The 26,590-nt window shown below is 35.8% G+C and overlaps 4 protein-coding genes across 5 annotated transcripts; 2 read left to right on the forward strand and 2 right to left on the reverse strand.

The window, feature by feature from the left end:
* Positions 1-96: 96 nt before the first annotated feature.
* On the reverse strand, positions 97-2,929 carry LOC107871448 (calreticulin-3; the record flags this gene model as incomplete). The annotated part of the gene is given in 4 exon segments (XM_047412896.1): positions 97-355; positions 495-687; positions 986-1,093; positions 2,715-2,929. Coding segments are annotated over 4 exon segments (699 nt in total), but the record flags the coding sequence as incomplete, so codon positions are not given.
* A 4,725-nt stretch (positions 2,930-7,654) lies between these two features.
* On the forward strand, positions 7,655-14,579 carry LOC107871447 (phenylalanine--tRNA ligase, chloroplastic/mitochondrial). Of its 2 annotated transcripts, none has more exons than XM_016718380.2 (10): positions 7,655-8,000; positions 9,238-9,428; positions 10,305-10,511; positions 10,600-10,717; positions 11,323-11,399; positions 12,392-12,571; positions 12,712-12,756; positions 12,972-13,076; positions 13,638-13,751; positions 14,203-14,579. In XM_016718380.2, exons 1-10 carry the CDS (start codon positions 7,805-7,807, stop codon positions 14,251-14,253), a joined length of 1,284 nt encoding a protein of 427 aa, XP_016573866.2. In that variant the 5' UTR covers positions 7,655-7,804; the 3' UTR covers positions 14,254-14,579. The 2 variants fall into 2 exon arrangements, with proteins under 2 accessions (XP_016573866.2, XP_016573867.2); XM_016718381.2 differs by lacking the exon at positions 7,655-8,000 and adding an exon at positions 8,998-9,078.
* A 577-nt stretch (positions 14,580-15,156) lies between these two features.
* Positions 15,157-20,932, forward strand: LOC107871445 (aspartate--tRNA ligase 2, cytoplasmic). Its single transcript, XM_016718378.2, has 10 exons — positions 15,157-15,870; positions 17,032-17,142; positions 17,293-17,406; positions 17,716-18,006; positions 18,116-18,226; positions 18,479-18,532; positions 18,931-19,010; positions 19,123-19,238; positions 19,816-19,930; positions 20,674-20,932. The coding sequence occupies exons 1-10, from the start codon at positions 15,376-15,378 to the stop codon at positions 20,798-20,800; spliced, it is 1,614 nt and encodes a 537-aa protein (XP_016573864.2). The 5' UTR covers positions 15,157-15,375; the 3' UTR covers positions 20,801-20,932.
* Positions 20,933-21,212: 280 nt separating this feature from the next.
* On the reverse strand, positions 21,213-25,840 carry LOC107871446 (2,3-dimethylmalate lyase). Its single transcript, XM_016718379.2, has 8 exons — positions 25,375-25,840; positions 24,433-24,644; positions 24,068-24,349; positions 23,372-23,494; positions 22,767-22,917; positions 22,419-22,648; positions 21,623-21,659; positions 21,213-21,517 (listed from the first exon to the last, which is right to left on the reverse strand). The coding sequence occupies exons 1-8, from the start codon at positions 25,727-25,729 to the stop codon at positions 21,399-21,401; spliced, it is 1,509 nt and encodes a 502-aa protein (XP_016573865.2). The 5' UTR covers positions 25,730-25,840; the 3' UTR covers positions 21,213-21,398.
* Positions 25,841-26,590: the final 750 nt, after the last annotated feature.

Genomic DNA, 26,590 nt, shown 5'->3' on the forward strand with positions numbered 1-26,590 from the left:
TAGTTGATAAATATGATTTCTACACCAAACTGTCGACAGTGGTTTTACAGGCATAAACAAGTCCATCCTAAAGCTCTTAACTTTTTTCTGAAATACCTTTTTCGCATTCAAATCTTTAATTTTCCGAGGAGGAAGGATATCCCAGTCTGTATACATGCTTCCAGAATCCCTTTCTCGGCCATCTATCCAGACGCTGTATGATGCATCAGGTCTAAGAATGAACGTGTAGAAATGGGTTAATTTATCTGTTTCACATTGTAGATCCTTTTTGATCGGATAATTCTGGCCTTGGTAGGAAAGTATAACATGAAGTTTCTTCGTCTGTGTACCACAGAGATCCGGTCCAAACATCATGCTGCAGAAACAAAGACCTTTTGTAAAATAAAGCGGAAAAAGTATGAAATCATGCCTACACAACTCTAAAAGTTCTCCAGGGAACGAATATATTAAAATGAGATAGAGGAAATTCACATGCAAAAGATAGAGATAAAAACCTGTAAGGGGTATCTCCACCATATTTCTTCTGGTTGACATATCCAGAGTGAAGCTTTAGGTAACCTCCACCACACTCAATGTCCTGCTCAAACTTAATAGAGTACTGTACAACCAATGTTCTGTTCTTGTTACTAAATTCTGGTATCTTAGCAGAGATGGCGAAATGTCTGGCATCGGTTGTCGTCTGAATACCTATAGAATCACAAATCACAATGATATGTCGTAAGTTCCCCACGATAAAAAAACAAGCATGCCCAACAAGAACAGAGAACTAAAGCCAAAAGCAAGTCAAATAGTGTTTGTACAACATACACATCACACAATCCGAGTACTTTCCCGTTTTATCTCAAAACATGTCTTAACATAAAACTACACAATTCATTATATATAGCAATATCGTAAGCAAAGTAAGTGATGAAGTGTGCAATATGAGTTTAACAAAAAAAAATTTACCACATTAATACTTTCAAAAAATTGTTACGAATCGAACCTTTATCGTCAGGGTCACCAGACCATTTCCCAGCTGTATGCCTAAAGGAGCCTGCTTTCCCTTCACTCCTTTTCCAGTCAGACCTCACCCATCTGCTCTGCCAATCATCTTTTTAAATAACCAATACGAAAAAGAAAGGAAAAACATTAGTCAGTTTACAATCACGGTAAAGGACCCAAAATCCACAACTCCCTGACAAAGAAAAAGATCCGTCTTACTCTTTTGCTCATAAAGTCACTAATAATTTCATCAACAATTCAAGCATATTCATGTTGAAAGAAACACTTCCCCTCCCCCCTCACTCAAACCCCATATGATGCTTCATTTGAACTCATCCATAACTTCAACCTAAGTTGATTGGCCTCTTCAAAAATGTCACGGATGCGTGTCGGATCCTCCAAAAATAGTGTATTTTTGAAGGATCCAACACAGGTGCGGCAACATTTTTGGAGGGTCCGAGCAACTTTTCAACAGTCCAAGAAATGGATGTCTAAAAGTTGATTATTTTCATACCACTCACATAAAAAATGAAACAAGCTCAAAAATTAAACTTCGAAGTACCATCACTAACCAAAAGTGTGAAAATTGATTCTTTTCATACCATTATCAGAAAAATTGGATCAACAAGCTCAACACTTTAAACTATGAAGTACCGCCAAATGAAGCACAAATAAACACAACCAACGACAACAACATATCCAGTGTAACCCCACAAGTGAGGTCTGACCAGAATTGCCTGAAATTTGATTATTTTCATACCATTCACATAAAAAATGGAACAACAAGCTCAAAATTTAATCTTTGAAGTACCACCACTAACCAAAAGTGTTTAAAATTTGATTATTATTTTTTTCATACCATTCACATAAAAATGAAACAACAAGCTCATAATTAAACTATGAAATACCACCAAAAGAAGCAAAAATAAACACAAGCAACAACAACAACAACAACATATCCATTGTAGTCTCCAAGTGGGGTCACAGAAAAATGAACACAAGAAGCTCAAAAATTTAGACTTTGAAGTACAACCACTAACCAAAATATCTAAAAAAAAAAATCAATTCTTTTCATACCATTCACATAAAAATTAAACAACAAGCTCACAAAATTAAACTTTGAAGTATCACAACTAACCAAAATATCTTAAAAATCACTATTTCTCATACTATTCTCATAAAATGAAACAACAAGCTCAAAAGATTAAACTTTGAAGTAACACCACTAACCAAAAGTGTCTAAAAGTGGATTCTTTTCAAATCATTGTCTAAAAGTTAGATTCTTTTCAAATCATTCACATGAAAAATGGAATAACAAGCTCCACAAAATTAATCTATAAAGTATCACAACTAACCAAAATATCTAAAAACCAATATTTCTCATACAATTCACATAAAAATGAAACAATAAGCTCAGAGCTTAAACTTTGAGGTAACACCACTAACCAAAATACCTAAAAAATAAATATTTTTCATACAATTCACATAAAAATGAAACAACAAGCTCAAAGATTAAACTTTGAAGTAACACCACTAACCAAAAGTGTCTAAAAGTCGATTAATTCTTTTCAAACCATTCACATAATAAATGGAACAACAGGTGGCCAGCATCTCTTAATGCTGAGGAATATAACAGTACCAATTATCAAAAAAAAAAAAAAAAAGACACAACAAACTACAAATGAAGCTAATAAGTACCACTAAAAGGGAAAATTAAAAACAATTATTACCATCAAATCTTTCTTCAAAGAAGATCTCAGATAATGAAGATGTGATAAGTGAAAAAATCAAGAAAGTTAATAGCATTGATTCAACTGAAGAGAGGACTTGAAGTAGACTTTTGCCCTTTTCATTATTGGGAAGAGCCATTTTGCTCCAATGTGCAAATCTAAGGTTGTTACAATAATTATTATATAGAAAATTTGTTTCCAATTTAGCCCTTGACTTTCAATTAATTACATAATCACCCTGGTTGTTATTCCTCTTGTGTTCATATTTACTTTTCATTCAAGTCTTCAACCACGAAATTCAGTTCGTGTTGACTACGTACCACAATAAAATTATAGAAACTTTAGTCTTTGGCTAATATTTTTAATAGATATTTTTATCACATTAATATTAAAAAGAATTATAATTTATGAGTTTCTGATATTTTTGTATAATTTTTGAAAATTTAAGTTTAAAATTATTAAATTATTTTACTAATTTATGTTAATTTAACTTTAAAATTTAATCAAATTAAATAAATATGACAAGTAAAAATAAATAAATAAATAAATAAATAAATAAATAAAGTAGCTTTTCTATTACAATGTATCAAAAGAAAAAAGGATGTTTTTCTTAAGTTGAAGATAATTAAATTTTAATTTTTTCATTTTACATTTAACGATAACTTTTTATATCATGAAACGTATTATGATATATTTTAAATCACGAGGTTCAAAAAATTTAGAATTAATTTATATAATTTATTAATAGCAATTTTGTTCTTGAGGTCTTAGTGTTGTTTGTTGTTTCGCATTAAGCATATTTGTCCATCAATTAATTAAAATATTTGTTTGTGAATATTTATAAGAAAATTATTGTAATTATAAGTTATTCCTCTACATAATTAAGAATATGTTTTGTAGTATAACTCGTATTAATATAATTTTTAAAAATATTCTAAATATGATATATTTTCTACATAACATGATTGAAAAAATCTTATTTCAACTAATAAGTATCAAATGTGATTTGTTAAATATCATAATATAAAAAAAAATTAGACAATTATTATCATATTATGTCTCAAATCAAACTATTTACAAATTGTCTGCCACAAAAACTTGGTTGTGCTGTTTTACCAAAAGAAAAAAAGAAATTAAAGTAAAGAATTTTTTTATTGACTTTAAAGATATTATCCAATCACATCATGACACGTTATTGTGTATAACGTGTTTTGCTTCTAGTACATTCTATTTTGGTCCTCAGTCCACTTTTAGTGGAAACTTTCAAATTTATTTAAAAAAATAATAAAATGAATCATAGATCACATATCACATGTCATCTATAGTTAAAACAAGAATAATTATACGTCAAGTGTATTATTAAAATTGGAAAATAAATTTATGAAAGCATAAAGGACTCGTTTGAGAATATAAATATTTATTTTCATCCAGGTATAATTTATCATCGGATAATTAATATCAAAGTAACTCATTCTCAATTGGACAAATTATTTTGGTACTATTTCGCCACTCAGAGTAATAGTCTATTTTCTAGAAGGGGAAAAAAGAAGATAGAGAAGAATTATTTAATTTTGTTTATTTTTATTTGTTCAATATACTAAATGTATATTTAGATGTTTAGTACTAATATTTGTGTTATTTGAGAAACTAATACTAGTAAATAGTTTACTATTTTATCTTCATTTTATCTTATTATTAAATACAATTAGTTAATCAATAAATTTAATAGTATGTGCCAAATGAAAACTCCCTTCGTAGCATATTAGTTGATTATTTTACTAAAAGTATATATCACAAATTAATTAAAAATAGTTATCTCATATTAATTGATCACTTTACGAAATCAACAAAAACATTAATTAAATTTTTCTCATATTATATTTGCAATCAATTCTCTTTGAAAATGTCACGCACTTATTTATAAATTTTCAAATAGTTTTTAAAGGGGTGAAATAGTAAAATGATTTTCTTAATTACGACTTCTTAACATGCATGTAAGAATAAAAAACGACCAACTAGGTATACCATGGATTTAGTATAGGTATGCGAAAGCTGGCTGGACACCACGGTTATCAAAGAAGAAAAGAATGAAATGAGCTTTCTAATATCATATGTTGTTTATGATGTTTCGGTTATTGTACTATTATGTTGCTGTTGTTGTTACTATTTGTTAGTTAGTGACTATATTTTCTTCACTGTCGTTTTTCCTTTTCGTACATATTTTGATTCGTTGTATTTGAGGCGAGGGTCCTTTGGAAATGAACTTTCACATCTATGAGGTAGGGATAAAGTCTGTGTACACGCTACCCTCCATAAACATTTGTCTCAATGTTTCTCATTGGAATATTAGATTATTGTATAAATGTGAGAACCATGGATTCTTGATTTGTAGTATTAAAATGGCGGGGTGGCAGGTATCCCGTGGATTTAGTCGAGGTACGCGAAAGTTGCATGGCTATCAAATAAGAAAAGAATGAAATGAGCTTTCTAATATCATATGTTGTTTATGGTTTTTTGGTTGTTGTACTATTTTGTTGTTGTTGTTACTCTTTGTTACTTAGTGGCTTATTTTTCCTTTCCGTACTTATTTTGATTTGTTGTATTCGAGGGGAGGGTCCTTGGGAAATGGCCTTTCACGTCCATGAGGTAAGGGTAAAGTCTGTGTACGCTCTACCCTCCATAAACGCGACTTGTGAAATTATACTGCGTATGCTGTTGTTGTTAGGATGAAATGATCAGGAATAGACCAAATTTTCGTATGAAGTATTGATTCGTTGATTGATTTTAGTCCGAATTGCAGCTTAAAGTTGCTGTCATTGTTTGAGCGTTATGGAAACAATCTCTTGTAGAAATGATGTGTACGGTAGACCCGGCCTTGTGGTTCATCCCTTCCCCGTATGCTACGAAGATGTCTTGTGTGTGCTGAATTTATTTGAAAATATTCTGACCTTATTGTATGAACGTCTTCTTGTTAAGTTCTCTGGCGACTTGGCAAAAGCGCGCTGTTTGAGTTACTCCGAGCTTGTAGTGCCAAGAACTCTCTCCGTGTGCAGAGCGCATAAAACAACCATTCAGCGTATACGCTAGAGAGATTGAAAGGAGAGCGTCCATTCACCCGGGATATATAGGCCGTAACATTAAGACCAGTCCCCCGGATGTCAAGGCGGTTCATAAGGATTGTTTCCAACCTCCTCGGCATACATTTGATCTGTTGCGTGAGAGCCCTCCCACATGGGACTCCCGAATCACACTATGGCCGGGACAGTTAGTCCTCTCTTTACCTCGTCGGGTCAGTATGTCTTCCACTAACTGGTCTTGACCCCGCATCTTCACCAAGGGACTCGGTTGATTAGGTGTTTTTTCCTTTGAACTAGGAGCACTACTAAGGCGGGCCGTGTTGAAAAGTGTGGGACTTTCTTCTCAATCTCTAAAGAGATCACGCATCTCATTCCAAGCCTTATAAAGAGACCACTCATCTCATTAACCACCAATGTGGGACTTTCTTCTCAATCTTTAACAAAACGCACGCGTACAGATGGTTGATTCAGTAGCTACAGGAAAGTTCTTTGCTGATTATGCTCCTATAACTCAACCATATTATGTGTACATACTTACGTTGTTAAATTGTTAACATTCTCTTTACTATTACACTTACACTGTTACACACCTTTTGCTGGTTACTCCAAATGCTCACTTTCAGAATGATCTTGGTTTAGATAGTTTACACTGTCGACATCGTGATGGCCCTTGAAGAAGAGAACAAACTAGCCTTACTTTTGGTCAGCTAGTTTTGAGTTTTCGACTGTGTTAGTCTATGGTTAAATGTATGACTTCTGGTCAGCCGGTTTTGAGTTTTCAACTGTGTTAGCCTATCGTTAAATGTATGACTTCTGGTCAGCTCGTTTTGGGTTTTCGACTGTGTTAACCTATGGTTAAATGTATGACTTCTGGTTAGCCGGTTTTGAGTTTTCGACTGTGTTAGCCTATGGTTAAATGTATGACTTCTGATCATTTTCGACTTTGTTAGCCTATGGGTAAATTTGTATGACTTCTGGTCAGCTCGTTTTGAGCTTTCGCTTATGGTTAAATGTATGACTTCTGGTTAGCTCGTTTTGGGTTTTCGACTGTGTTAGCCTATGGTTAAATGTATGATTTCTGGTCAGCCGGTTTTGAGTTTTCGACTGTGTTAGCCTATGGTTAAATATATGACTTTTGGTCAGCTCATTTTGAGTTTTCAACTGTGTTAGCCTAGGGTGTTGAGCTGCAGTATACAGGATACCATTTACTTGAATTACATTTCTGGAAATGAATTCATTGTTCTTTGCATCTCATTTTGTATTTCAGTTGAGCATACCTGAACTTTGACCGGATTGGTGCGTGTATTACATCGCCAGCCGTTGAAATTGGGTATAGCGTTTCAGGAGGAATTAAATCCGCTTTAAAAAGTCTAAGGGGGTAATAGGACCCATGCAAAGTTCAGTATGCTCAACTGAAAATTCGGTCAAAGTTTAGTATTTTTTCGAGTATTTTTCCTATTTTTTAGTCATATTGATATACTATATCTTATAGTTTTTTCATGCAATATTTTAATTTTTAAATTTTAAATATGTATTAAAGTAATCTCAATTTAACTACGGGAATTAGTTGAATCGACTCTTGGAAAGTAAATGGAGAAAGTAATTAAAATTTTTGTAGTATTATTTTTCCAACTTAAAAAACCAGCTACATCAACTTAGCCACCTTGCGAGTCAAATAAATATAGATTTATAAGTACTAATTTAAATTATTATAGTATTTCTTTTCATCAATTACAAAGATTGTTATCGAATGGTAAGTACTCTTTATTCTTAACTAGAGGGCTCACGTTCGAGTCCCCGAGTCATCTTTGTTAGGAAATGTGTTACTCCCAAACATGAAATTTTTTGAAGTGAATTAAAGTTTAGTTAGGTTTCACTGCGGGTAGCACTAATGGTGAAAAAGAAAAAGAAAACTTTGTAAATATTATTTTTAATTTTATTTTTAATTTTCTTGTTTCTTGATAGAGTATCCATCAAGAACTGGCGGCACTCAGTGAAGGAAGCAAAGTGCCAATGGCTTTTTCATTAGCAAAATCCACTTTTTTGTCCAATTCCACTTTATATTTTCCCAAGAATTGCATTCGAAGCTTTGGATTTTTTCTCCCTTTCTCTACTTTTGTTGCTGTAGATAGATTTAATGGTAACAAGAAGAGGCAATCAGTAGTTGTTTCTGCTCTTGAGATTGGTGGAGTCAACATTTCTAAAGATGGTCAGTTTGCTTATTTAGCATTACACAAGCTTACACCCCTTTGAGTTTTTATGATTGTAGAATCTTGATTTTTTTTCATTTTTGTGAGTTGGGTTTTGTAAAGTTTGAGTTTTTTTTTTTTTTTGATGATTTTGAATCTTGAATTTGAATTTATATGACTTGGGTTTTGTGAAGTTTGAGTTTTTATGACTGTGGAATCGAATTTCTCATCTGGGTAGGTCTAATTGGGTCTACATGGAGCAAAATTGATATTGAGGATTTGTACACTCGACCTTAAAATAAAAGTAGTTTAGTAAAAGCTAATTGGGTTAGTAAAGTTTGAATATTTTAGAATTATAGATCGAGTTTCTCATCTGTGTTGGTTTAATTGGTTTGAAATGGAGTGGAATTGACATTAGACGATTTGTATAATGGACTTTGAGCTAAAAGTAGTTAGGTGGGGGTGCCCATGTGACTCGTGATGGGAGGGACTTCTTTCAATGTCAATGCTTCGGGGTCGTTTTGCTCTGTTCATCTATCCCTAACAATAACAAGCAAGAGGTCGGTATACCGCGAGCAGAGCGAATGAACAGAAATCTTTCCGAATATCCTTCGCCATCTACTGTTGTAGTCTTCTTGACATATCAAGTCAAGAGGGGGAGGCTCCTAGTAATAGCTACTTTACGGAATTGGGTTAGTAAAGTTTGAATTTTTTATGATTGTAGAATCAAATTACTCAACTTGGTCGGTCTAATTGGGTGGAATGGAGCAGAATTGATATTGAGGATTTGTATAGCATGTTTTGAATTAGTTTGGATTTAGGGGAAGTAGTTGTAGTAATAGTTTCTTTGTTGTTTGTGAAATGGTATTTTGTAGTTAGCTCCCCATTGTGTTTTTGTGAGTAAAGCTTGTTTCATTATTGCTTCATTTTGGCATCTGCATTGAATCGAGGGTCTATCGGAAACTGCCTCTCTGCCTAGTAGAGGTAAGGTCAGCGTCCCCAGACCTCACTTATGGGACTACACTTGGTATGTTGTTGCTGTTTGGCATCTGTATTGCACCGAGGGTCTATCGGAAACTGGCTCTCTACCTAGTAGAGGTAAGGTCAGTGTACACACTACCGTCCCCAGACCTAGTTATGGGACTACACTTGGTATGTTGTTGTTGTTTGGCGTCTGTATTGCCTTGGTGGAGATTTCAACAAAGAATTTTGTTATATCATTTGGTAATTGAACTAACACGATGACTTCATATACAGAAATAGTAAGGGATGACCCCACAAACAATATTCCAGATACAATATTTGCAAAACTTGGAATGCAACTTCATAGGAGGAACCAGCATCCACTTGGTATCCTTAAGAATGCGATCTATGATTATTTTGACACAAACTATCCGGACAAGATTGACAAATTTGATGATCTGTGCCCAATAGTTTCTGTTAAACAGGTTGGTCCAAGAAGGTTAAGGAATCATTTTTCGCTCTCTTCATGAATTTGTTTTGTGATTATATTTGCTCTCCGTGCTGGAATTATGTTCCTTTCTTATCCCATTGATCAATCTTTTTCTTTATTTATATAGCTGTCTTTAACATCTGTTTTTTTCTTCTGATATGTATTAGAATCTGTTTAATTTGGATTAAAGTTAGGGTCCTAATAAACCATTCTTTTTGGCCTATTCACGGGGTTCTCCATATTCTTTCGAGTAATGAATTGATTGAATTCTACCCTTCTACTCCTGAAAGCTTAATTCTATTAGCTATAAGGTCAATAATATTATTTCATAATCAATTATGAGTCAGGCATGTCAACCATTCAACCACTAACCTATAGAGAGTGGCATTGAAGAAGCCGTTAGAATCGTCAAGTTTCTCAATGATAGGTTGAAATGCTAGTAAGTATGGCTACCTCTTTTAGTTGCTGATCTACATGTCTTAAATGTGTAATTTCATGTTCTATGTGGAATAGGAAGAATAGCTCAGTGATGGTTTCTCAGTGGAAATAAGTTTATCAGTGGATTAAGAATAGGAAAAAAAAAAAGGGCAGTCCGGTGCACTAAAGCTACCGCTATGCGCGGTGTCCGGGGAAGGGCCCTGCCACAAGAGTGTATTGTACGCAGCTTTACCTTGCATTTCTGCCAGAGGCTGTTTCCAAGTTACCAGTTACTCCAAGGCTCGGATTAAGAATAGGAAAAGCTATTTGAAAATGGGATATCCATATACTGCTCTTGGGATGTGTTTTCCCTTTTGTTCATTTATCTTGGTAAATGTATTAATTCACTTTGGCTGCTTTCTTCTTACTACGATTTATGGGTTCCTACCTGCAGAACTTTGATGAAGTCTTGGTACCTGCTGATCACGTTAGCAGGAGTTACAATGACACATATTATGTGGATTCTCAAACTGTCCTAAGGTGCCACACCAGTGCGCATCAAGCTGAGCTACTGAGGAATGGACACACCCATTTTCTTGTTACTGGAGATGTGTACCGTAGAGATTCCATTGACTCAACTCACTACCCTGTATTCCACCAGGTTCTCTACCTGCAAACATATTTTTCTCCTGACATTGCAGATTGTTGTGTAGATTTATCCTTTAATGTTTTTTTGCCTTACTTTGTAGATGGAAGGGGTACGGGTCTTTGCTCCAAATGAATGGGAGGGCTCAGGTACTGATGCAACATCACATGCTGCGGAAGATCTGAAGAAATGTCTTGAGGGTTTGGCACGACATCTATTTGGTACAAATCTGTTTTTATCTAAAATGAGTCATTATGATTTGCCAATAATTTGCCATATAATTAATGGGATTGCAAACCGATAATGAGTCGTGGTAATTTGACTACGATTTACCATATTAATATCGATAGCGCAACCAATCTCTTACTATATGAATTCCTTACATCATAAGTAGTTGGTTCTAGATGCCAGTTAATTATGTTCATGTCATCTTAGAAGTTTGGTGGGGCTGATACCGTGATAGTTGCACATTATTCTTGCTTCTTTCCGTTTTCTTAAAAAATAGGTGTCTCAATTAGCACACGATTTTAGGGCAGATAGTAAGAGAAGGCTGGAGCAGACTGCTAAACAATAGGTCGAAGTCGGTTTAGGAAGTTAAGAGTGCCTATCGAAGTTCTTATCTGAAAGTATAATGTAGTTGATGGCTTCCCTGTTAAATTCCAGCAGATCAATGGACTCGGGAGGGGTCCAATCCACTGCTGCTTTTTCATCGTGTATAGATTTGTTAACTAGTCCACTTCTTCAGAAATCATCTTTCTACTACAAAATTTACTTTTTCGTGACCAAGATTTATGAATCTCTAGCCTAATCTTTCTAAATTCATCAGGTGGGGTTGAAATGCGCTGGGTTGACACTTATTTCCCCTTCACTAATCCATCATTTGAACTAGAGATATATTTTCAGGTATACTTTGCATTAGTTTATGACATTCTTATACATGCTTTCGTTTCTTTTATTTCCTCATGTCCAGATGTTAAAGTCCAGAGTATTATGCGAGTTTTTTGTGGTTTCATCAGATTGTTCAATAAGATGCTATAAAATGTTTAGAAGAGTAAGATTGTATCACCTACTTAAAACAATTTCTTTTACGGGGGCTCAAGTGTGTCAAGCATGTATTAGACACATGCATCATATGCCAACCTCTAATTACGCGAGCTAGCTGTCGTTACTTTGATTTCAGTCAATAAATGGATTTCTTTTTCGGAAATAGGAAGCAGGAAGAATAAGGATGTGTGCCGGCACCGGCACCGGCAAGGACTATATGAAACAATTGCCAAAATTCAGGAAGAATATAATATAATATTTATAGGCCATTGTGGTTTGATATAGGACTAGAGACTCTATTTTAACTGGGAAATGTTTCTTCTCACAGAAGTTCATCCAACCCAGAAGTCTCAACAAAAAAAGATATACAGGAAGCAGACCTAAGCCTTCCGAATATTGAATTTTTACATCAAGCGTAGAGGAAAGGAAGAAATAGATTGTCAATTGTTCGTCTTCTCTAAAAGGAAATAATCATTCCATTGTTTGTCTTCTCTAAAAGGAAATAATCGCTTGTTGGTTTATGTACTGCACAACACTATCAATTCATTTGAAGCAGAAAAGAGAAACTTTTTTCTAAAATTGTAGTGATATTTGATAGCATGGTTGGTGTTTTATCCCTCTCCATAATTTCTTGGGCTAAGATATTATTATGCAAGTTGTAAAGAGTATCACCTTAATTTTTTGACAAGTGTTTATTACCTAAAAAAGTATTTGAAAGCATGTAAGAATTGCTCAAAGACAATAGATAGAGATGAAATCTCGAGAAAAGCCAGAGCAAAGACCAATTTGAGCTGTTGGAAGTGTGGCGTTGTTTTTATTATATCAGTTTACTCTCTGTAAATCCTTTCCAGGATCAATGGATGGAAGTTTTGGGTTGCGGAGTGACAGAACAAGAAATATTAAAAAGAAGCGGTAGAACTGACAATGTTGCTTGGGCATTTGGGCTTGGATTGGAGCGCTTGGCTATGGTTTTATTTGATATTCCAGATATTCGACTTTTTTGGTCAACTGATGAACGGTTCACTTCTCAAGTAATTTCGTCTGTCCTGTTTTCATTTTTCACACTTTGAATTTTCAGCTAGTTCTCCCCACCTTTCTTTTTCTCTCTCCTTTTTTATTGCCAGATTAGATTTTGTTAGCTTTCGGTAACATTTTCTTGATCATATTGTAGTTTTCTAGCGGCCGGCTCGGCCTGAAGTTTAAGCCATTTTCCAAGGTAAGACTTGTTTGCTAATGTTTATCTTATGCGGTTTTTTAGCATTTGAAGAATCCAACTCTTATATGTGTTTTGAACATTTCATTTTTCATCAAGTGCGCAACTTTTTGTTTGAAGAATGCATTCAAGGAGTCCATTGAATCTTTGACTGCATGTAAATCTAGTAGTGTATATGATCTTGTTGAAGAGACTTTAAGTTTTTTTATTTTTTTCAGTATCCACCTTGTTATAAAGACATGAGTTTCTGGATCAGTGATTCATTTACCGAGAACAATCTCTGTGAAGTGGTTAGAGGAATTGCTGGAGACCTTGCCGAGGAGGTACGTCCACGTGATGATTCTGCTTACTGCCATCACAAAATCTAGTTGGTGCTTTGAACTTCTCCCATTTTGTTGTCCTTGGATATACCCCAGTATTCAAATTCTTGAGTGTCTATTCCAGATTATCCCGTTAGACCCTGAATACTTGAAATGTTTCCTCTTACTCGACATGTTTTAAGGTGCTATTCATTGATATCATTAGTTCATTACTCAAAAGTAAGCCATGTCGAGTCTAGTACTTCTATCTGAATCTTTAAGTGGTTTTCATATCATCCCCGGGGTGGGAGCCGGGCAACGAGTTTGTCTAGTGAATCCAAACCACCACAGGTTTGTCCAATTTTACAGACTGTAAATTACAGTAGGTTTATAGGATCGCTCTTTCTAACACAAGTTTATGTGTTTAACTAACTCGGTTATTAGAGGAGAGGCGGTTCCATCATCCTTTGGCCTAAAAGATCGGCTCTAGACTGATTTCTCGGTCATCATGTAGTTTGTGTATTGACTCATACGTGTAGCATGAGTTCGGCTAGTGACTGTTGCTTCCGTTCCTACTACTGTCAGGTGAAATTGATCGACAACTTCACCAATAAGAAAGGAATGACAAGTCATTGCTACAGGATAGCTTATCGGTCCATGGAGCGTTCACTTACAGACAAGGAAATAAACGATTTGCAGGTAAACCTTCTATCAAATGAATCTTCACCTTCTTTCTCCTACCATCACTAAAAATGACAGCCCGGTGCACTAAACCTCCCGCTATGCGCCAGGTTCGGGGAAGGGCCCCACCACAAGGGTGTATTGTACACAATCTTACCTTGCATTTCTGCCCGAGTCTGTTTCTCCTACCATTACTAAATGTCTTTTTTTTATATTCGACCTTGCATTTCTGCCCGAGGCTATTTCTCCTACCATTACTAAATGTCTTTTTTTGTATATTCGACCTTGCATTTCTGTCTGAGACTGTTTCTCCTACCATTACTAAATGTCTTTTTTTGTCCCGCTATGCGCCACGTCCGGGGAAGGGCCCCACCACAAGGGTGTATCGTACACAGTCTTACCTTGCATTTCTGCCCGAGTCTGTTTCTCCTACCATTACTAAATGTCTTTTTTTGTATATTGGATGCAGTGGAAAGTGAGAGAACAGGTGGAGAACAAGTTAAAGGTTGTTCTAAGATGAGCTATTTTCAGCAGTTTTTTTTTTTCTAAGTTGCTCGGACTCTTCGAAAATATCTTCCGGTTGTGTCGGATCCTTCAAAAATTCACTGTTTTTGGAGGATTTGACGTGGGTACAACAACATTTTTGGAGAGTCCGAGCAACTCGAGTTGTTTTGTCCTCATTTTGTAGCTTACAACATGTATTTATTTACATGAGTTTTACATTTACTAGATTATCAACAACTATATTCTTCACTATCTTTGATTTTATCAGTTGAAAATGCTTATTTTCTATTTGGAATTTTGAGGTCAATATGTCAAGGCAATACAATAAGGGGTTGTTTGGTAGCTAGCAAAGAAGCACTTTATTCATGTATATTAATTTATGTGTAAGTTGTACGAAATTTGGTAGCTAATCGAAATAAGTTATTCATGTATATAATCAATTCAACGTTTGGTTTGAAATTTAAAAGCTCACGTAATTAATATATGTATAAGTATAACTACTTCCTGCATAACTACATTATAATATTATAATATTACTTCCTCGGTCATAATTCATGTGGTAAAATTAAAAAAAATATTGGGATCAAAAAAATCAAAGTCTTATGTGGAAGCTAATAATTACAAATTAAGTATATAGAACATATTATTAAAGCTATTCTTCTTTAATGAAATGACTATTTTGTGGTTGTTGTAGCGTTATAAAAGTTTAAAACTTCTACTCCAAGAAAGGACCCGACAATTACTCCCTCTGTTCATGTGTTGACTTGACATAAATAAATTTTTAAATTTTATGATTCTAAATTAAATTTATGTTAAATATATAAAAATATATTTTAATTTTGTGATTTCAAATATATTATGAGAAAAGGTAAAATTAAAATATTGTGAAAAAGAGAAAGAGTTCATTTTTTTTTGAATGAGGTCGTTTGATTGGAAAAGAATTATTTCAAAATTATGGTGTAAATAGCAAAATTAACTAATATCTCACACCAAACACTTCATATTATCTCAAAATTATTTATCCAATGTAATTAGTCTATTCAATTATTTATTTATTTATTTATAAGAGAAGAGTGTCTATATATAACTTCTTCTTCTTCTCTCAGCTAAAACCCTAAATTCTTGTCAACTAAAAACAATGGAACCCGAAAAACCCCAAATGGAAGATGAAATTACCAAAAAGCCCTCCAAAAAAGAAGCCGCCAAGGAAGAACGCCGCCGCAAAAAGGAAGCATTGGCCGCCGCATCCGCCGCCGCAGTCTCCGCCGTCACAATCGATGAATCCGACCCGCTTTCAAGCAACTACAGGGACATCGAGCTAAACGATCTACAATCCAAATCAATAACGGGTCGAAAATGGACAGAAGTCGGGTCAATTATACCCGAATTGAAGGACCAGGTGATACTGACTAGGGGAAGAGTACATACGATTCGACCGGTTAGTAAGAAGATGGCGTTTGTCGTTGTGAGAGAACGAGGATTTACGGTGCAATGTGTGTTGAATGTGAAGCCTGAATTGGTTAGTTTACAAATGGTGAAATTTGCTACTAGTTTGAGTAAAGAGTCAATTGTTGACATTGAAGGCAGTGTCTCGATACCAGCTAAGCCAATTACGGGTTGCACTCAACAACAGGTAGATTTTTATTATCAAAAAAGCTCATTGCTTTATGCTTTTATGTTACTAGCTGTGGTAGCGGTATGGAATGCGTACACTAGTGTCTAGTATTAGCAAAAAATCAATTGTTGATATTGAAGGTGTTGTTTCAATACCAGTGAAGCTAATTACTGGCTCCACTCGATAATAAGTAGATTTATAATTAAAAAAAGTTATTGCTTTATGTGTTTATACTTCTTCTTGATAGGAGGGTATGGAGGTCGCGGATTGGGTAGAAGCTTTGCTTTTTTATATTTCTTCTTGATAGTAGGGTGTGGAGGTTGCGGATTAGGTAGAAGGGTAGTAAGTAGTGGAGTGTTGTCTTGACTTTCGACAGGTTTAGGTTTGATGATGTCTCGTATTAGTAAAGAATCAATTGATTGAAGGTGTTGTTTCAATACCAGAGAAGCTAGTTACTGGCTGCGCTCGACAACAAGTAGATTATAATTAAAAAAATTACTGCTTTATGTGTTTATATTTCTTCTTGATAAGAGGGTGTGGAGGTCGTGGATTAGGTAGAAGGTTAGTAGATAGTGAAGTGTTGTCTTGGTTTTCTACAGGTTCAGGTTTGATGGTGTCTAGTATTAGCAAAGAATCAATTGTTGATATTGAAGGTGTTGTTTCAGTACCAAACATCTCTAGGGTTCATAAAACTAGAGATTTTCTACATTTTGGACTGACAAGTACCTCTTTTTTTGATAAGGTAAATAAATTTCATTGATAATAACAAGGCCAATTTGGCCGTATACAAGAGGTATATAAAAGAAAACCTACATAATACAGTTCTCTCCAAAAGACACCCAATCCTTTGTATAAACAGGAACTACGTGGGTGAACCAAAAGAAATTAAGGGATCAGATACTACTTCTCAATTGAACAACACTCATCTCCACCCCTTTAAAAGCTCTCATATTTCTCTCTTTCCAAATGACCCACATTAAGGATATGTACCTCTTTAAACAGAATAAAATGATTCATGGCAAATGGGAGTAAACAAAAGAAGACTAATAGGGGAGCTTCCTTATTAGATAATAAACCTGGTCTAAATGGTGTTGAAGAATTTTGGAATTTTTATATCTGCTGATTGCTTTGTTGCTTATGGTAGTTACTAGTACTTGTTTTTTCTTTAATTTGCTTCAGGTGGAAGTACAAATAAGCAAACTTTATTGTGTCAATAGGGCTATGCCCACACTACCTATTAATATCGAGGATGCTGCTAGAAGTGAAGTGGAGATAGAACAAGCTTTAGAGGTATATTCTTTTATCTCCTTGAATTGGTTCAGCATTTAACAGTTACCTTTTCAAAAATTGAGGTTCCATTAAATTTCAGAATCTGGACTAATGCAGTTATGTCCTTTCTATCCTTTTGATTGTCTACTGACATCTTTCTATCTAGTGCAGAAAGGAGAGCAGCTTGTTCGCGTAAATCAGGATACTCGCTTAAACTTCAGAATACTAGATATCCGCACACCTGCAAATCAAGGAATCTTTCGCATTCAGTGTCAAGTTGAAAATGTTCGTTATACTATATGATATTTCCATTTCATTTATTTAGTGTTGGAAAATGTCTATTGCAAAACATGTCACATGGTGCCTTGGTGCATATTCCCTTGCTTGCACATTTTAACAATTATTATCATATTTTTATTCTTGTTATGTTTTTAATCTAGAAGTGATTCAGATGGTGGTTTCAGTCACTTTCTGGTGATAATAGAAGAAAACTTGTTTAACAAAAAGATAGAAGTTGCTAGATTGTTCCGTACATTTGTATTGAGTCCTTCCAAACTATAGCCGATGAGCTAATATTCTCCCTTTAAAATGCAGATATTCAGGCAGTTTTTGCTCTCGGAAGGATTTGTTGGAATCCACACTCCAAAATTGATTGGAGGGTCTAGTGAAGGAGGTTCGGCTGTTTTCAGATTAGATTATAAAGGTCAACCTGCATGTCTGGCGCAGTCACCTCAACTTCACAAGCAGATGGCAATATGTGGTGATTTTGGCCGTGTATTTGAAATTGGTCCTGTCTTTAGAGCAGAAGATTCTTTTACACATAGACATCTGTGTGAGTTTACAGGTCTTGATGCTGAAATGGAGATTAAGGAACATTATTCAGAGGTATGGCATGCAAGAACCTTAATTGGAAGATCACCAACTGCTTCTGTAAATATAATATGAAGTGCACTTTTATTTTGGGATGTTACAATTTGAAGTCTATGCTTTGCAGGTCATGGATATTGTTGGCCGCTTATTTGTAGCCATGTTTGATAGCCTGAATGAGATATGCAAAAAGGAACTTGAAGCCATTGGAAGGCAATACCCTTTTGAACCTCTGAAGGTAACTTGGCTCAACTTCGGTGATCAATATGCTACTTATGATTGTTTAACTTCCACAGATTCCTTATTAAAAAAAAATCTTAACTTCCTTAGATTGACTTGCTCTTTTATACATTCATTTGCTTATTCTTGGAAATAGGGGAACCTTATTGCTTGTGGCAATGACTTATATACCCTTGAGCAAATTACCTAAATAGCAACTTCTATCTTTTTTCTGCAAAGGTAGTGACTATTTGTTTGATTGACAATGCAGTATTTACGAAAGACCTTACGACTTACATTTGCGGAGGGGGTTCAAATGCTAAAGGTAAACTTTTTATATAGGAATTGGCTGTTTTTTGAAGAAATCATTAAGTTGTAATGTTAAGATTCACATGCAAGCATTCTGTTATTATCAGTTTTTATCTCCTCTCGCGAATCCAATTGATACTTTAAATTCAAAGGGCTCCCATTTTCTCTGGAAGCTGCTAAAATTAGTTGTGATTAGTTGGCTCCATACAGATGTCTAGGTCATCCAAAAAATTGCTGCAACTGCCATTGTGCACATAGCAAAAGTGATAGGTTTATCACTGCTGGGCTCTACTTCTATTCCCTACCGCACCCCCATGCCGTGGATGTCAGTTTCCTGGGGACGGAACCTGCTGTTTCCCTTACCATTGCCATCCCTATTATGAGTCTAACCTTTTCATGCTCTCTACTTCACAGGAAGCTGGTGTTGAAGTTGATCCTCTTGGGGACCTAAATACAGAATCAGAAAGAAAGCTTGGGCAGCTTGTTGCTGAGAAGTATAATCACAAAGACTCCTTCCTTCCCACTCAACCTTTTCTTTCTTGCTTTCTTAATATGTATGACGGTTGTGAGGTCATTTTCTGTTTTTTTTCTTTCTTTTTTCTTCAGGTATGGAACTGAGTTCTATATACTTCACAAGTATCCACTGGCTGTTCGTCCGTTCTATACCATGCCTTGTCATGACAATCCGTCTTACAGCAATTCTTTTGATGTCTTTATCCGAGGTAATTAAGTTACAAATTTCTCATATTGTGGGAAAATGGTTTGGTTTCTTTGATGGGTGAGATGATTCATTCACGTCTAGTACATTGTGAGCAGTTGGATGTTTAATTTTTTGAGAGAAGTATGGTGTGCTTAGGTAGTACTCTATTTCATTTCATAACAAAAGAACAGGGCGATTTTCTTGACATGTAGCTCTAGGTTGGAATGTTTTTAGTCCTGAACATGTTCGACTATTTGTTGGCCAGGACTTACTTTTTTGTCTTGAGAAAAGTGAATGTGCCGACTTATGTCCTATATCACGTCCTGGTTGTTGGTGTGCGCTTTTCTTGTCCTATTGCATTATGGGGAACACTCCTATAAGTACAAAAAAATATAACATGTTTTCTAACATCTCCCCTCTCTTTAGACGAGGCTTTCTTTTAGTGGATCCATTTGTGGTACCTCGATTTGTATTAGCCTTCTGGTTCTAGAAATTTAAAGGAGAAAGTGATTGGTATTTTCTGATGTGGTGAAATAAATTTGTGTTTTTTTCCATTGAAAAGATGATATGATTACATTTTTCGATTGTCGTTTTGTTAGGTGAGGAAATTATCTCAGGAGCTCAACGTGTCCATGTTCCTGAATTGTTGGAAAAACGTGCTGGAGAGTGTGGAATTGACGTGAAGACAATATCAACATATGTCGATTCTTTCCGGTATTTCTCTTTGCAATTCAATTTGTCCCTCTATATTTGAAAAACTTCAATCAAATCCAGAAATGCTTCAAAAAGAAATTCTAAAACTTTAGTCATGGTTTTAGTCGACTGATAATCTTTGTGAGTGCTAACAACGATGACCATATAGGTTAGATACACAACATCAAATTATTGCAGAATCATCGTTGCTGGGAAAATGATTGTTGTTGAATTCTAATTTGTCAGAATTATAAGCATTTCTTTTTTTTCCTTCTCTTTCTTATAGACATTGAGGGAAACACCATACGTAGGTATCTTAAGTCATTCGATGAATGAATGAGATAATGAATAGGTAAAAGTTAAAAGGTTCAAATAACTGGTGATCCACGATTAATCGTTATCCAGACTGAGCAATCGTCAGTTTTACCAACTATAGCAGGGCAGTTACCATAATTTGGTGGTTACCGCTCGTGATTGCTAAAGAAAGTTACCTCTTACTGGCTCTTTAAGTTTATTGATGGCATCAATGAATCCAAGCTAAGTTTTCAGCTTCTTTGCTCACACGTCTTACCAATGATGCCTGTTCCGGTCATCATACGTTTGTTGTTAGATATGGTTTGCAATGGTACTTCAGCACGGGTTCAACTGAGCTCTGTGAGTATCAGCACAGAGCTCAAATATGTATGTCGAAAGGTTGGACTCATCAAGTCTAGTTTCTGCTGAAATCTCTACCTGATTTTGTGCGTGCTTCTCATGTTGTGTAGGTATGGTGCACCTCCCCATGGTGGATTTGGAGTCGGATTGGAGCGCGTAGTGATGCTTTTCTGCGCCCTCAATAACATTCGCAAGACATCACTTTTCCCTCGCGACCCTCAAAGGATTGCCCCGTGATACGTTCATTTTCAAACTTACGTTCTATTTTTGTTTCACTTCCAACTGGTTCGTGTTCATGTTCTTGCATGAAACCAATAAGTAGATGATAACTACTACTATATCAAAGCTGCGCTTGATTTTCTTATCTAATTTTCCTTGTTTCAAATGGATTTTGCTAGCACCAGTTATGTTGACTGCCTTTACTGATCCGAATTTCAAAACCAAATTACATTTCTGCAGGGGTTGTTTGAACTCGTAACCTTTAGCACAAAGACTCATTTGGTATACTGAATAAGAAAAATAATCCTGGAATAAAGTTTGAGTTTTATGCTATCGGGTAGGATTACTATTCGCGTGGAGGATGTATAAAATAATCGACGGATATCCCAATTCTCAACGAGATATCCCTCCTTATGCCAAACCTGATGACTTCCACTCCAAAATAACAATCAATTTCACCATCTAGCAATATGTGGACTGTTTCCAAGGGCCAAGCTAAACTAGAGAGATACATCACTTCCCATATAATTACAAAATTAAGTTTGATTGCCAAGATTTATTAATCAAAATAATTGTTTAAGTTGGGAAAATACGGGAACAAGAAACAAGAACTCTTTTACTCCAAAATAACTTGTATTCTGTCACCTCCTGTATCTTGAAAATCCAACAATTGTTTCCCTCCCTCCTCTAAAGTTGCCTCATCCAACAAAGACTTGAGGTTTATACCTACCAAGGCTGTACAGTGGGAAAAAAAGAAAACATGGTAAACTTTTTCAGCAATGTGTTCATAAGATTAAACTTTCAAAATACACTACCAACTACTTGAAAGAACAAACATACCTGGAACTACGTTTGTGATTCCTTCCAAAAATCCAGCCTGAGGAAAATAGATGATTAAGTATGCATAATATTGGAAAATCAATAAACTCGATGCAACAAATGATGAGCACTTCCATTCGTTGGGGATTGATAATGCTGAAAATATCAAAATATAACTCTGAATTGAATGAAACACGTATCTCATATACTCTATTGTTACCCTCTTGTGAGAATCACAACATTAATGAAACAACAAAAAGGTTCCGATGTTGAAGCATACAAATTGGAATTATTCTCCCTTAATTGCCACCACCACCCCGCCCCAAGAAAAAAAAGGGGCTCCAACGAAAGATCAGTTACTCAACTCAAAACTAAGGAATTATTCTCCCTTAAAAGTTCAATTTGGATACTTGTCGAGATACTGAAACTTGGAATCTAGAACTCACTAGATTTGATATATACAGCGAGGGTCTTTCCACATAGCTTACAACGTAGATAAGAAAGCATCTTTAAATCTAAAGCATTTTACTTGACTCTTCGCCCGCCAAAGTGTCAACACCTCTAGCTTGTTACAGTCATAAAAGCCGTTGCTTGAGTCCAGCAGAACAATTTCAGTCGACAGACTATGAATGTTAAATATTCATTGTTAAACCTCAAGACACTATCAACTATGACAATGCTAGTGTGAACTCTTCGGCATGCATCATAAACTGTTAAATATTCTCTTAAACATTTATCGTAAATAGTTTTTAGCTCACTAAATTGATAGATGTAATAGCTGAAAGATAAAAAAAAATAGTTGAAGAGTATAACTTACCGGAATTCTGATGTCTAGCTTTTCAAATCCATCTTTTCCAGTTATCTTTACTCTCAATTTCCGAGACCAGGCCGCTGGGAAATATCCTTTTGTACTCTCTCCGGAATATTTGTCATACACCTCCGGAATGAATACCTCAACAGGACTCTCTGGTATTTGACTCCTTTGTTCTTTATCAGCTTGGATGCCGGGTTGAACACCATATTCATTGCTACTTGATGAGAAACCACCTAATATTTAAAATGTTAAAGCAGGGTAAATTATGTCTTTGGATCGATATTAAAAGGATGTTGAATCCAAATCGACTTTTCAAATACTTAGAAAACCTATATTGACGGCATTGCTCACTTTTCGGAGAAGGAAGTTGACTGCTTTTTGTTGCATAGCGCTTCTCTTCTTCATAGTAGGTATTGAAACCTAAGATTTCTTTTAGCTCTTCAAATGAAGGCATGCTACCCGGAGATGGTATCCGACCTCCTTTAATGGCAGATAAGGCATCCTGAAGATGTCAGTAACGAGTTAACAGATCAACTTCTTTCCGTAAATGTCGTGCAACAGAAAATTTCTTTGCAAGCTGTCATGGCAAGTGAATGATTAGTTTTTTCAACTAAAGCGATCTAGTTAAATTCAAAAAAAAAAAAAAAAGAGAAAAGCGAGAGAAGAGAAGATGTTCCTCAAGCAAGGAAGCAGAAGTAGTAGTTTGGTGGTAAGTGATATCAACAACAACAACAACAAGAAACCCAGTGTATTCCCACATAGTGGGGTTGGTGGTAAGTGATATCCTTCCCAGGAAAGTTTTATTCTCATGGGATCGCCGTCATACTTGCTGTATAGGGTGGAAAAGGAATTTCTGGGTTGGTTTGATTTATAGCCAGAAAGTGTATTGCTGTTATGTGTATACTTCATGGATGCACCTAACTGTAAAACCTGAATGAATAAGTACAAAACCTAACCTGCATTGCACCAATTGATACCCCCAACAAGGAAAGTGGATATGCCACAAGTTTGTATCCAAGTTCCTCAAGTTCCATAGGAGTGAATATTGGCGTTTTGCCACCACCTTCAAGCATATTTGCCTGGATGCAATCGTATAAGCTTTATCAGAAAATTTTACACCAAAGAGATATTGAAAGCTCCTCCAGTATAACAAAACTCAAAGCACTAATCATGAGAACAAAGGTTAGGATGCCACTGAGAAGAATATATCTACTACATGGAGCTTTTCTTTTATACAACAACAACAACAAACCCAGTGTATTCCCACCTAGTGGGGTCTGGGGAGGGTAAAATGTACGCAGTCCATACCGCTACCTCCGAGGAAGTAGAGAGGCTGTTTCCGATAGACCCCCGGCTCAAGACAAAGGAGGATCTTTTCTTTTATGAAGTAAGATAATATCATTGGAAGGGCGTCAGAAGATGTCATATTACAAAAGATAAAAGCATATTTGCTCCAGTACAAAAGACAAAAGTATATGGACAAGTTTGCCTATGCTAGAAACAGAGAGGATAACAAAATCCAAAAAATTAACTAAGCATGTAGAGAATGTGTTTGATTTGATATTCTGTAAATAAATCTACTACAGTGGAGCTATCGATTTAGAACAATATAAACATGCTAGTCAACGCAAAATCTGGGAAAGAAGGCATACCATCTTCGGAATCAGTGGATAGACGTCACAGAAAGCTTTCATCTCTTCTTTGGAAGCAAGAGCATCGATGAACAGAACATCAGCTCCGGCATCAGCAAGAGCACGAGCCCGCCAAAGGGCTTCTTCAAAGGAAACAGCTTGACGTGCATCAGTACGTGCCACAATCACAATGTCAGATCCACTTTCTTTTCGAGCGTCAACAGCTGCTTTTATTCTCATTATCGCTTCCTCCCTAGAAACAACTTTCCTGCCACGTGTGTGACCACATGCTTTGGGAGAAACCTTCGAAAACAACATCATACGTGATTAAGTCCAACAACAAGGTGACACACAGTAGAGGGTAAGAAAGCTCGACACACACAAACCTGATCTTCAAGGATTATTCCTCCAAAACCTGCTCTAATATATCCTTTCACGGTTCTCTTTACATTCATGGCGTTACCATATCCATTATCTCCATCCCCAATTACTGGTATGGACACTGCTTGTGTGATCTCTCGACCTTGAGCCACCATCTCTCCATAAGAAATTAGTCCTGCATCTGGCAGTCCTAACCGTGCGGCAGATATTCCAAAACCTACAGATATTTCCCAGATATTAGGTAACAAAAGAACATATGAGAAGCATTTGGCAAACTCTGTCTACCAAGGCTAAATCACATTTCGCAACAGGTACCACGTAACTCTATCTACCAAGGTTCCTACCACCTACCACCATCAGCATCAGTACCACGTAACTCTGTCCACCGTGAATAAAACACATGTTGCTAACAGATGCCACGTAACTATATCCACCTCCAAGGCTGTCTACCGCATGGAACAACGTAACTCTATCTACCAAGACTAAAACACGCGCGCCATCAGATACCATGCAACTCTATCCACCAGGGGTGGAGCCACCTTATAGCTAAGGGGTTCATCTGAACTTGCGGAAAATTATACTATTCATACATGTTTAAAATTATTTTTCATCTATATATAGTTAATGTTGAACCCCCTTCTACCAGTTTATGTGCTTACAAATTTTAAATTTTTATTCCGCCACTGTTATCCACCAAGCCTCCTGCCACCTCCCACCAGCCACACTACTACAGGTAACACGTAACTTTGTCCATCAAGGCTATAAAAAGCGTCCTTTGTTTCTATTGTAATTTGAACCTCAGATCTCGCGATTCTCAACCACTTCATTGACCGGTATGCCACACCACACCAATGAATGCTAAATGCAGAGGATATAAACATAGTACCACAACTATAACACCACAGTAGTGCGTCAATAGCTAGCTTCAAATAATCAAATTACCATACCAGTTGTAAAGCAAAATTTGAATCCAGCTCGCTCAATGAGCTTAGCACTAAGAGCATCAAAACAAGCTGGACCTTGATGAATACCCGGAGATTCTAGAAGCTTCCGAAGTGCCTCCGCCGGAGAATTATAATACTTCTCATTAGAACTAACTGAACTCGATTCCTTATCGCCATAGCTAGCACAGATGGTGTAACGAAAACCGGCTGTTCTACTCCCGGCTTTGCCGCATACTCTTTGCTTCAGAGAGAAGAGGCGCGTGCTGGATACGCGCCGGTGAGGTGAGATTGGAGTTTGGCGGGACGGAAGAGTAGAGAGAGTTCTGAAATCTGTGCTGGAAATTGATGCTGATTTCATTGTTGTGAGGAAGAATGGTAGTTTCGGTATTGTTCATATAATATTTTTTTAATTATAATTTTGTAATATTCATTTATGCTTAAAAAAAAATTATGTTATTCTTTGTTTTTAAATTTGTTGTAATAGTTTAAACGTGATATTATGTAACGACGAAAAAATAATACTATAATTTATTCAGACATTATATTCGTGCTGGAGCAACATGGAAAATGATCATTGATCTAGAAAAGACGTATAGTAAGATTTCTAGGGAGGTTCTTTGATGATGTCTGGAATCTAGAAGTGTATTTGCGGCATGTACGGGGATAATTAAGAATATATATGGTGGAGTCAGGACTCGAGTTAGAAGAATAGGAGGTTACTTGGAACACTTTTCGATTATAATGAATTGCATCGAGGATTGACCCTTAGTTTGTTTCTTTTTGTTTTAATCGTGAATCAATTGGCATGACATATTCAATGGGCGAAGTTGTGGTGTATGTTATTAGTATATGTAACGTAGTGTTGATTGATGAGACATATATGGAGTTAATGATATGCTAAAAGTTTTGAGACAAATCTTAGAATCTAAAGACTTTAGGTTAAGCATAATTAAAACAGAATATCAAAGTGTAAGTTCTTTGACATAACTCATGAGGTTTAGACGAAAGTAAGGATCAATACATAAGTCGCACTCAAAATAGAAAGTTTCAAGTATCATGAGTTCATAATCCAAAGATATGGAGAGATTGATGATGATGACGACTCACACCATATTGGTGTGTGGTGGGTGAATTGGAGGCTCACCTCAGGAGTATTTTGCGATAAAAATGTTTTGCCGAGGCTTAAAGGTAGTTCTGCAGAGTAATAGGATATCGACCA

This window comes from Capsicum annuum, chromosome 5, assembly GCF_002878395.1.
Source record: "Capsicum annuum cultivar UCD-10X-F1 chromosome 5, UCD10Xv1.1, whole genome shotgun sequence".
NCBI lineage: Eukaryota > Viridiplantae > Streptophyta > Magnoliopsida > Solanales > Solanaceae > Capsicum > Capsicum annuum.